Source organism: Accipiter gentilis, chromosome 8 (assembly GCF_929443795.1).
Source record: "Accipiter gentilis chromosome 8, bAccGen1.1, whole genome shotgun sequence".
Classification (NCBI taxonomy): domain Eukaryota; kingdom Metazoa; phylum Chordata; class Aves; order Accipitriformes; family Accipitridae; genus Astur; species Astur gentilis.
Window position 1 is genome coordinate 10,385,366 of NC_064887.1, and position 10,546 is coordinate 10,395,911.

At 53.8% G+C, this 10,546-nt stretch overlaps 1 protein-coding gene across 2 annotated transcripts; it reads left to right on the forward strand.

The window, feature by feature from the left end:
- Nucleotides 1-3,419: 3,419 nt before the first annotated feature.
- PDZK1IP1 (PDZK1 interacting protein 1) lies at nt 3,420-10,341 on the forward strand. 2 transcript variants are annotated; one of them, XM_049808913.1, is made up of 4 exons: nt 3,420-3,627; nt 7,481-7,589; nt 9,568-9,666; nt 10,238-10,341. In XM_049808913.1, exons 1-4 carry the CDS (start codon nt 3,555-3,557, stop codon nt 10,308-10,310), a joined length of 354 nt encoding a protein of 117 aa, XP_049664870.1. In that variant the 5' UTR covers nt 3,420-3,554; the 3' UTR covers nt 10,311-10,341. The 2 variants fall into 2 exon arrangements, with proteins under 2 accessions (XP_049664870.1, XP_049664869.1); XM_049808912.1 differs by lacking the exon at nt 3,420-3,627 and having other exon boundaries at nt 7,130-7,589.
- The last annotated feature ends 205 nt before the right edge of the window (nt 10,342-10,546 follow it).

A 10,546-nucleotide genomic window follows, 5' to 3' on the forward strand; every position in this document is an offset into this window, starting at 1 on the left:
TTTTGGTTTTTTTTTGTTTTCTTTTTTTTTCTTTTTGGAGCGGTTATTGAAATGTAACAAATTCATCATTACTTTTTTTTCTAGGAAAAATATAATCTCTTCTTTAGGGGATGTTTAGGCTTGCTCTCATATATTTATTTTTATGGCTCTCTCTGAGAGTGGGGGGGGAAGGAGGAGGAGATGGAGAGGATGAAGGAGGGAAGGAAGGAGGGATGGAGGAAGGAAGGAACTGAAAGAGAAAGAAAAATAACCTCCATTAAAACACAGAGCCCCACAACGTTTTTCAAAGAGGAACTGGCATCTGTGCTCTGAGCCATATCACCCAGGAACACATTTTAGGCTAAGGAATGTTGCTTTGAGCAAATGTTAATTTTGGCTAAAAGTGACATATTTCTTAGGGGAAAAAACCCGCCAGTTTTTGGAGGATACCAGTGTAAATCCTGAAATTCCAAGACTTGCTTTGTGCAAGACCAGTTGTATTGGCAAATGCTTACGTGGGTCCCTGGGAGAGTGTGCTGGTTTTGGCTGGGATAGAGTTAATTTTCTTCATAGTAGGTAGTATGGGGCTATGTTTTGGATTTGTGCTGGAACTGATAACGCAGGGATGTTTTAGCTATTGCTGAGCAGCGCTTACACGGGGCCAAGGCCTTCTCTGCCTCTCACAAGACCCCACCAGCGAGTAGGCTGGGGGTGCACAAGAATTTGGGAGGGGACACAGCTGGGACAAAGGGATATTCCAGACCATATGATGTCATGCTCAGCATTTAAAGGTAGGGGAAGAAGAAGGAAAGGAGGGATGTTCAGAGTGATGGTGTTTGTCTTCCCAAGTAACGGTTAGGTGTGATGGAGCCCTGCTCTCCTGGGGACGGCTGAACACCTGCCTGCCCATGGGAGGTGGTGAATGAATTCCTTGGTTTGCTTTGCTTGTGCACGTGGCTTTTGCTTTCCCTATTAAGCCGTCCTTATCTCAACCCACGAGTTTTACTTTTTTTCCCGATTCTCCTCCCCGTCCCACTGGGAGGTGGGAGGAGCGAGCGAGAGGCTGCGTGGTGCTTAGTTGCTGGCTGGGGTTAAACCACGACAGAGAGAACTGAGCTGGCTCTGGCTCCACTTGGGTTTGACTAAATGCTGCCAAGGTGATTTCCCTTTCTGTGCCTCAGTTTCCCTCACTCATAAAACGGACCTGTAGGGCTTTGACTCACCACAGCGGGGTGATGCTGAAGGCTTAAATGAGAGAGACAGCAACATTTCCAGTGTGCTGCAGCAGAAACACGTAGCTTGTCATCTCTGCAGGTCCCAAGCCATGGCCAGAATGACAAAAGGAGAAACCGTATAGCAAATTATTTGCTGAAATTCTGGACTTCGCCCCTGCCAAAAGGCTGCTGCCATTACAGTGACTTGCTATGTTTCATTCCCCCAGGCCGATCCCAGGGATATGCAACCAAGCAGGGAGCTTGCGGCCACAAGAGCGCATACCTTCCTAATAGCTGCCTGGGGCTAAAGAAGATGCATTGGAGCACAGGGGAGCTTTGAGATAAGCAAACGAGCGATTCCCTGGCCTCATCAGCAAGCCCCAAACAATTCAATTTCCTTAAATTTCTGATAAATGTGGGAATGAGCAATGGTAAAGTGTTATTTGCTCCTCAGGAGGGAGCCAACAGCAAGACCCCTGTCAGCAAGGCACAGCAGCCCTGCTTTCATCTCGGGGTCTGGTTTGGCATGTCCTGTCCCCTCAACACACTGTAGGATACGGGTGGATCCTTGAGACATCCCTATCTTTGGAAAATCAGCCCAGGGTCCCTGGAGCTGGGCTGGGCAGAGCCCTGGGGTGAGAAGACAACCCGGAGTACGTGTGGAGGAGAACCAGAAGGAACCCTGTGAGCAACCTGCCGCAGCCCCAGGCGTGACTGGGAGGTGCATAGCAATAGCAGAGAAATGTCTCAGCCCTTGAATTTTCCAAGGGCAGCAGCAGGACTGGCTTCTCTAGGACTTCTGATCTGCTGATAAAGCCTCCTGCTCTAAACAGCTAGGTGTTTTGCTGGGCAACAAGCAGGCAGCAAAGATCGCAAGATTTGCCTGCTTTCCTGGGTAGATAACATGGAATCAAGTCATGGGAAACCCGAAGTTCACTCTCATTTTTATTTCTTCACAAGCTATTCCTTTTTTGCCGTAACAGGATTAGATTGCTTTTATAGGGACTTCTTATGGGCAGGTCCCTGTCGTGCCACTTCCTCGCTGGGTGCAGTGGGAGAGTCCCTGCCCCACGGAGTTCGTAAGCAGAAACTAGCAGGGTTGGGAATGCGATTATCCCACGTTGCAGGTGGGCATTTGGCCATGGAAAGGAATCTGGGAGACAGCCGGGAACTGGCCTTCAGGCTGGTAGATCTCAAGCCAGCTCTGGCTTGTTTTCAGGATAAATGACATTATTCTACATCCAGGGCAAAGAGGAGGGCATTCCTGCACCGGTGGGTATGTATTCCTGAGGGTGCTGCACATTCCTGAGCGTGGGTCCCTTGTGGGTGCCTGCTTGGGACCCAGCACCCAGACGGGGTCCTGGGGGGGGGACACACCACCAGACCCCTGTGGGGCTGGGCTTGCAGAGATGCTACAACACACCACTGGCTCACAGTTTTAAAATTTCCTTCAGGAGTAGCTGGAGTTGTGCAGCTGTGAAGCCAAATAGCTTTTATTCTTCCTGCGGGGTGGGTTTGTCAGCCATCCAAACCCGGCATGGGCTGGGAAGCTACTTAACTCGGGACCTGCAGCCTTCCCCATCCTGCAGCATCTGCTGCGGGTCTTTGGGTGTTTCCACCTCTATCTGGTGTCAAAGAAATTTTGGAAACGGCCCTGAAGGCTCAATAAAATGAATGCTGTGTTTGCTTTGTTTAACAGTCTCTCCATTAAACAAGGCATTGGAGGTGGATGGCATCGAGTCTGGTTTATTAAATGGATGTTTTTAAGCCACAAATGTGTTTTGCTGGGTTGTTAATGACGCTCGCTGAAAAGAAAAGAGCAAGGAGTCGAGGGGGGCCGTGCCGGGCAGCTCCCCACATCCCCAGGACCTGGGGTCCCGCAGGGTGGCAATGGATGTCAGAGCTGGGGCATCGCTGGAGCCCCTGGCTCTGCCGCTGCGGGGAGGGGGACTTGGGGGACACCCCGGTCCTGTGCAACCACATTCCCCAAGCACCGCAGCCATGCTGGGGAAGAGGTTGACCCATCTGGTCGTCGTTTCTTCCTCCTGGACCGATGCGAATGTTTTGTGGCTGAGTCCCCTTCCACGCCCTAAAGGGACTGTCAGGTTCAAGTCACCTTGCCCCAAATTCCCCACCAGCCTCCGCGGGAGAAAGAAAGAGGCACCTCCTTCCACCCCTGCCCGCAGCAGGATTTGAATAACCAGGTGTGAGCATCAGCCTCCCTCGTTAATACGTTTGATAATTGACCAAGCCGCTCATTCCTGTGGGAGGGCGGCGTGCCCAAAGCGCAGCGCCCTGCGAGGAGGGGCCGCGCTCGGCTGCTCCTCCGCTCCCCGAAAGCCCACGGCTCTGCCTGCCGCCATGCCTGCCCGCTGCCTCCTCCTCCTCCTCCTGGGGCTGCTCCTGGCCTTGGAGCCTGCCTGCTGCCAGGAAGGTAAGTGCAGGCAGCTGCCTGACCTCCCGGGGAAACTGAGGCAGGGGGGAAAGGCAGGAAGGTGCGCCGAGACGCGGGCAGGCGGGAGCTGCTCCGTGGGGTGGCTCTGGGGACAAGGGACAACTGTGAAAGAGCCTCTTGGGAAGAGAAAAAACATCCCAGCTCCTGCCTGAGCTTTAGCTCCGGCTTCACATCAGCGGGCGATGGGGACGGGTGGGCGTCCGGTGGGTTGGGAGGTCTTGCGGGAGCCGGGGCACGGAGACTTTCTACCTGTTTTGCCGAAGGCTAATACTGCCGTCCGAGGTTTATTTCTCCTGCTTAGACAGAGATAAAGCAGCTCTGATTTACCTCTGGTAGGACTGTGCACCCAGATGAGTAATCTGTTTTCTTAAGGCTTTTTTTTTTTTTTTTTTCTGTCTTTCTTCCTTCTCGCTCTCGTCCCTGGGTAAGCGTCACTCCCCAAGCTCACAGGTTTTCCTGTTAATCTGTAATTTTGATCATTGCCGAGGTGAGGGAGCAAATATTTTCCTCTGCGAATTGCCCTCCCGTTCCCTTCCCGAAGACTGAATAGAGAAACTTCCTATGGCCAGGGCATTATTTTTAGGAAATTTGTGGAAGGACTTGTCTAACGCTAGAAATAATGAGGAGTAATTAAAACTCATCTGATGCTGCCAAAGTCCTGGAAAATTCCCTCCCCCTTCTCCTTCTGATGCCCCAGCCCTGACCGCTCTTCCTGTATTTGTTTACCAACTTGCTGAGGATTTAACAGTCTGGGGTCTCCACTGTCAGCAGGATTGAAAGTTTTGCTGTTGCCTGGAAAGAGGAAAAAAAAAGCGCCTTTAATGACAGTTCAGAGCCTGGCAGAGCTTCCTCAGAGAGTGGAAAACACAGGGGCCAGCCGATGCTTTCCAAGCACTCAGGGAAAATGTATCAAAAAGCAGATCTGTGTCTTCAAACCAGCCGTTGAGCACGGAAACGGAGTTACAGCACGTGCAAGGGCTTATATTGGCCTCGGCACATCCCTCGGTCTCATTTGTAGCTGCACACGTCTGTCGACGTGCAGACCCCACATTGCTTACTCTGGCTTAGAAGACCTTGCTTGGGAGGGAAAAACCCATCATTGCCGTGGGGCGAAACAGAGAAGAGGTGGCAGAGCCCAAGGAACAGACTGTCCTGGGAGGCACATCCCTGGTAAAGAATTTTTCCAGGACCACAGTCCCATTTCCACAAGCGAGACTCATCCTTTTGGCCATCCCTCCTGGCAGGGCAGCAGGGTGTGCTCCGGTGGGGCTCCAGCCAGGCGGTGCCCCCCAGGGCTGCCATCCGCATACTCACTCCCGGAGAAGATGCTATCAAGCTCTTGCTTCAGCCTGCTTCCCATGCCTCCTTTCTTATGCCCACGCAAGTTCCCCATGCCCACGGGGGTATTTCAGCCGGATGCGGAGGCATTAGCCGATCCCCCTGCCATCTTCGTCTCCCCTTGCAGCCAGGCTCTACGTGGTCTCTCAAAGCCAGAACTGCTTGGTTTTGGTTTGGTAGTTTTCCTTTTGGCTTTGGATGCTCCGAAATTGGGTGGAAACAGCTGTCTGAGTAAGGTTTGGTTTGCAAAACCAGACAGTACCTCCTGAGCAAGGCTGCTCGGAAGATGTTTCCTACCACTTATCTTCTCACCTCCTTTGCTTGAAGATCACGAGATGCAAATTCGGCGATTTCAGTCATCGCTGACTTCATTCCCCGGTTGACCTTGAACTCCTTTAACCCCAGCAGAAACCTCACCGAGGGTTGGACCCGACCATCCCCTCCTAGGCTTAGGCTGGAACCCCTGGCCCTGGCAGGAAAAATAAACCACAACTAATAAATAATTGTGGCTGAGATAACAGCCAAGGGCAGAGGGAGGGAGGAAGCAAAACGGGCCAAAGCTCAGCCTGGAGGCAATCGGTGTGTTTGGGGCTGCACCCACGGGGGTGGTGGGCAGCAGGGGCAGGAGCATCTCCTGCCCATCAGGTGGGGCAGGAGGGGACCAAGCTCTGCTCTTCCTCACTGCCACTGCCCCGCTGGTACCCCCACCAGCAGTCTGCTGATATGATGGGATTTCAGCCAAAACTTGCTGATACAAGAGGGGATTTCTGCCTGAATTCCTCCCGCTTGAGTATTGGCCCTGGGACCTTGCAATAAACATGGCAAGTGTCTCTGCGGAGAGGTGGGGGGGGGCTGAAGGCCGTTGTTCAAGGGCTGCTCTCCCGGCCGCTCGCCCAGGGGTGCCACCGCTTTCCGGACTGGCACAGACATCGAATCAGCCAGGCTGATTTCACTTCCAAGAGGAAAAAAGAGCTTTGGTTTGGTTTGGTGGTGGTTTGTTTTTTTTTTTTTTAAAAAAAAAAAAGCCTCTTGCAGTAAGGATTCAAGGAGCTGGAAGCCTTAACAAAGCACAGTCCCCCTCCCCAAAACCAGAGGAAGGAGATGAGGACTGTCAGCACCAGCGGAGCCAGCACGGAGCTGGCTGTGGATGAGGAGTTCGCACACGTGGAACGTACGGCCCACCTTTATTGCCGCTAGTAAAGATTATTTGCTGTTTATAGCAGAGGTTTGTCTCCCATGAGACAGATGAAGTATTCAGCTAGCATAAAGCTCCCCATCCAGACTGAAGTACCAATGCACTCATCCTGGGGCAGCTCCGCTTTGTGGGTGCCAGTGGCAGGGACCGGGTCCGAGGTTGATGCTGGGGCTGGTGGGGATCATCCTCCACCCGCCCCATCTGCCCACGCAGAGGGACCTCGCCTATGTGCAGGGGTTGGTGTTTCGATGAGCAGAAAGAGGAAAAGCCGTGCCTGAATAAAGTAGTAATTAAATCCTGAAGGGATATGTCCACATGGACAAGGTCTCCTTTCGGTGCTGATGTGAATGCTGATATTCAGGACAACACTTAAGGATGGGGTTGAATACATCTGAGTGCTCTGTTGCCCAAAAGCCGTTGGGAGGCGAGGAACAGCCACCCCAGCAAGGACTGGGACAAGGTTTCCTCTTCTCATCACCGTGCCCTTGAGATCCTCCCGCATCCAGGAATATGTCTCACAGCCTCCCCGCCCGTGGCTGCATCACCACTTGAGCCCAGCTAGAGAAAAATGAATGTATGAAGCCAGCCATCCCACCCTGGGGGAGCCAGGGATGCCGTGGTGAGCTCCCAGTCACCCACCACCACCTCCCGCCAGCCCTGCCTGGCCTTTCACTGGAGGCCGTTCTTCTGAACACTTCAGCCTTCAATTTCCCATCATAAATCAGCTTGCTGCTCTGGAAAATTGTTGAACAGTAGATTTTACTGAAATCCATGCCAGCAACCATTTGCTGTGAGAATGACACTGTCCCTGTTGTGGGATCCTTATTTTACTGAGCAGTATTTGGAATATAATGTGGGAACAATGTCTGTGGCATCTGGGGATGGAGAATAAACAGTTTGCTGAAGCCCCTCCACCTTCTTTCCCCTGCCACTTTGGGAAAACATCCTCCCTCCATGTCCCCCGGCCCTTTGTCCCCCCCCCCCCCCCTGAGTCATCTGTGCCCCACTGCGTACATATATATATATATATATATATGTATGTATGTATGTATATATGGGATCCCAAAGCTGCAAGGCACCATGCTCCACATGCAAATGCCAGCAAAACTGCTGTTCTTTGCACTTTATTTCATTGCTATTGCCCAGGTAAGCCAGCCTGGATTAACAGCAACATGCTTTGCTCGGCTTTGCAGGATGGAGCTTTTGGCTGGACATTGCTGAAGCTGGATGGGAGAAGCTTGACGAAGCAGATAAAGCCTGAGGATGTATTTCTAACATGCGTCCTCTTTTTTTCTGCAGCCCGGGGCAGTCTCCAGCCATGGTCGCAGGGTGTCATCGCAGTGGTTGTGTTTCTAGTCCTGGTGGCCATCGCTTTCGTGGTCAATAGGTTCTGGTGTAAGGAGAAAGTGTAAGTGTGGGAGCCCTGGGAGGTGCTTTGGGTTGGGCTTAGCTGCCTCTGCATGGGTCACTTCCAGCCGCCTCCGTCCCCGTGCCAGGGCTGGGAACACCGTGATCACTACTCCAGGAGCCAGGCGGGGAGAGCAAAGACTCCCTGTCCTGGTCTCCGCTCCCTGTTACTTATTGCCAGATGCGAGCGTGCACCGTCCATCCCTGCTGCTCCCAGCACAGGGACACCCCCAAGCAGAGCACTCAGATGCTGCCGTGAGGAAGAGCTGTGCTGGGGATGGGAGAGCTGCAGCATCATGGCTCGTTTATGTGGGCACTTGTCTCAGGGGGCTGACTTCAGCCTAGTTTCCTACAGATTTGGGGGTGCAGTCCCTGGGTACATTATTATATCTATGGGAGAACAAGCCCCAAACAGCTTAATTTGCAAAGTAGACCGAGCCAAGTCAGCAGAAGGCACCGGGAAGAGCTGGGAGAAGAGGAGGTAGCTGAGCTGTGGCCGCACTCTCTTCCCGGAGCCCATGGCACAGGCGACCAAGGTGGCCTTAACCATCAGAAAAAAGCTCTGTGGGACCAGTTACCTCTTGCCCGCTGCTGGCAGAGCAAAGCCACAGGCTGTTGCTCCTGCTCAGGCTAACTGGCAAAGCTGCAGCAGTATGATCTTTAACCTGAGCTCAAAGTTAAGAGGGGATGAAGAGCAAAAGCGCTCTATAGCCCAGTTCCCAGTTCCTCTGCACTGGTGCTTTGCACCCAAAGTTGCTGGAGTCTTTTTGTAGCCGCACATCCCTGCAGCCTCTTCAGGCTGAGGAGGTGGCGATTTGGGGTGTACCCCAAAGTTCGACAGGTCGGCTTCTACCCCAGACGCATTTAAAGGGGGCCCTGTGGGATGCATTCAGGGCCAATGCATAATGCAATGTGTATATATGTATGTATTTATACGGCCTGATTTGCAACTGTAGTCTTTGTTTCCCAAAGAGGAACCTTTGTCCTCAAGCTGGAGGAGCCCCCAGCCCATGGAGTGGGAGGCAGGGATGGTGTTTTCCGTCTCTGCCCATGCCCAGCTGCCTCTTCCCAGCCCAGAAGCAGAAGATGTTGAGAAGGGCTTGAGGCAGAGGATGGCGGCTTGTTTTAATTAATCTGGCCTCTCTTCAGAAGAGCGGGCAGCGAGGCTCGGCAGCCTGGCGAGCTGCCAGCTCTGCGCTGTCACTGTGACAGCAGCTATCAGCTCAAACCGTTGCCTGTTTATGCCAGTCTGTTCCTCGGAAAAAACCTCTGAAATTGCCCTTGGGTGAGCGCTGGAAGAGGCGGGGATGTTCATGAAGGGTGGACCTGCACCCACCCTCCGCAGCTAAACACCACCCCCCCCCCCCCCAGCGCCATTTGGGTCATGGGCTTGCTCCAGAGCCGTGCTTTTAGGCTCCAGCTAGGTCAAACACATGGTCCCTGCCCTGTAGTTCCTTCTGCGAGTGATCCAGACTCTCATCTGAGAGAAAGCAGCTCAACTTCGCACCCGCAGACGTGCACACGAGCTCCCCTCCTGCCCCAGTGCTGCGGCACTGGCAGAGCCTCCACGACATTTCTCTTGGTGTCAGTTGGGACCCATAGGGGACTATTTTGCAACAGATTACCTAGAAGGAGACTGGAAAAACCAGTTAACAGGAGAAAACAATCCCATGTATTGACAAATGAGGCTTGCTGACTGCCACCCGGTCACTGGGAGTACCAGCTCCAGAGACAAGGGCTGGCACTGGGTGTCCAGGCACGGTCCCTGCAAACCTGCCACAAGGGTGTCTTCCCTTGCTCATGTCCTGCTGGGAAGGAGGCTGAGCTGGCTGTCCGAGGCCAGGATCACACAGCCAGGTACCTTATTGCCTCTGTAGTGTCGGAGCATTCCCTTCCTCTCTGCCATCACCATTGCGAGCTACTCCCCGGCATGACCCCTCCATTGCTCTGTCTCAGCTCCTCTCTTCTCCTCCTTCCAGGGAAAATGTCGAGACAGCGGTGAGCGTCGAGGACAAGCAGGAGGCTGTCATGTCCAACGGCCATGAAGGGAGATACCTAACTGCTGCAGCTGACTTCAGGTGAAGGACTTGCTCAGACCACCTTCCCATGGCTCCCAGGCTCTGTTCCATTCCCCTGGGGACAGCTCAAGACATGCAGAGCCATGGTCTCTCCTACTCAGGGTCTCACATGTCCCATGCGTCTGGTGTGGGGGCTTTTATTCTCGACAGGGCTAAGGAGAAGGCAATGAGGGAGTATCCCCTCCTCCCCAGTCTCTCCCCATCCCTGCAGTTGAGCCCCATGGTCCATCCACCACCTTGCAACCTGCTACACCACATTTTTCTTACCCTACATCACACCTTCCAAACAGAGGAAACCACCCGAAGTGGCCACAGGTCACCACGCAGATGTTGACTGTCAAAACAGCCCTCGCTAGAAATCCGAGCAATTCCCACCCCGCGCTTGGCTCTCCCCCTGGCAGAGGGACCCCTCCTGCCCTCCCCACCTCACCCCTCACTCAACCCACAGCCAGCACCAGCAAAGGTCAGGGCCCTAGTGGTGGCTTTGGGGTCAGGGCCCTAGTGGTGGCTTTGGGGTGGCTGGTTCTTGCTGGAGGTGAGCTCACCGCTGTGCTTCTCCCTCCCGACGCAGGTCCAAAGAGAGCCAGCACGCCTACGAGAACACCCTGGAGCCCGAGGAGAGGGTGATCACCACCGCCATGTAGCAGGCGCTCCGGCCGGCCGACCTCCTTCTTCTTCTCACTTTGCTTCCCGCTGTTGCGATGGGCATTTTTGCAGGGACCCTCTGCACCGGCATCCCTGGTGTGCAGCGGCTCCCCGACCTCTCCACGGCACCACCACCTCCTGATCTTTTCCCTTCCCACCTGCGGGACGTGCTCTTCTGCCTCGGGGGCTGGTGTCCGCGCCGGCATCGGTCCCCAGGAGAGGTCTGGAGGTGCCA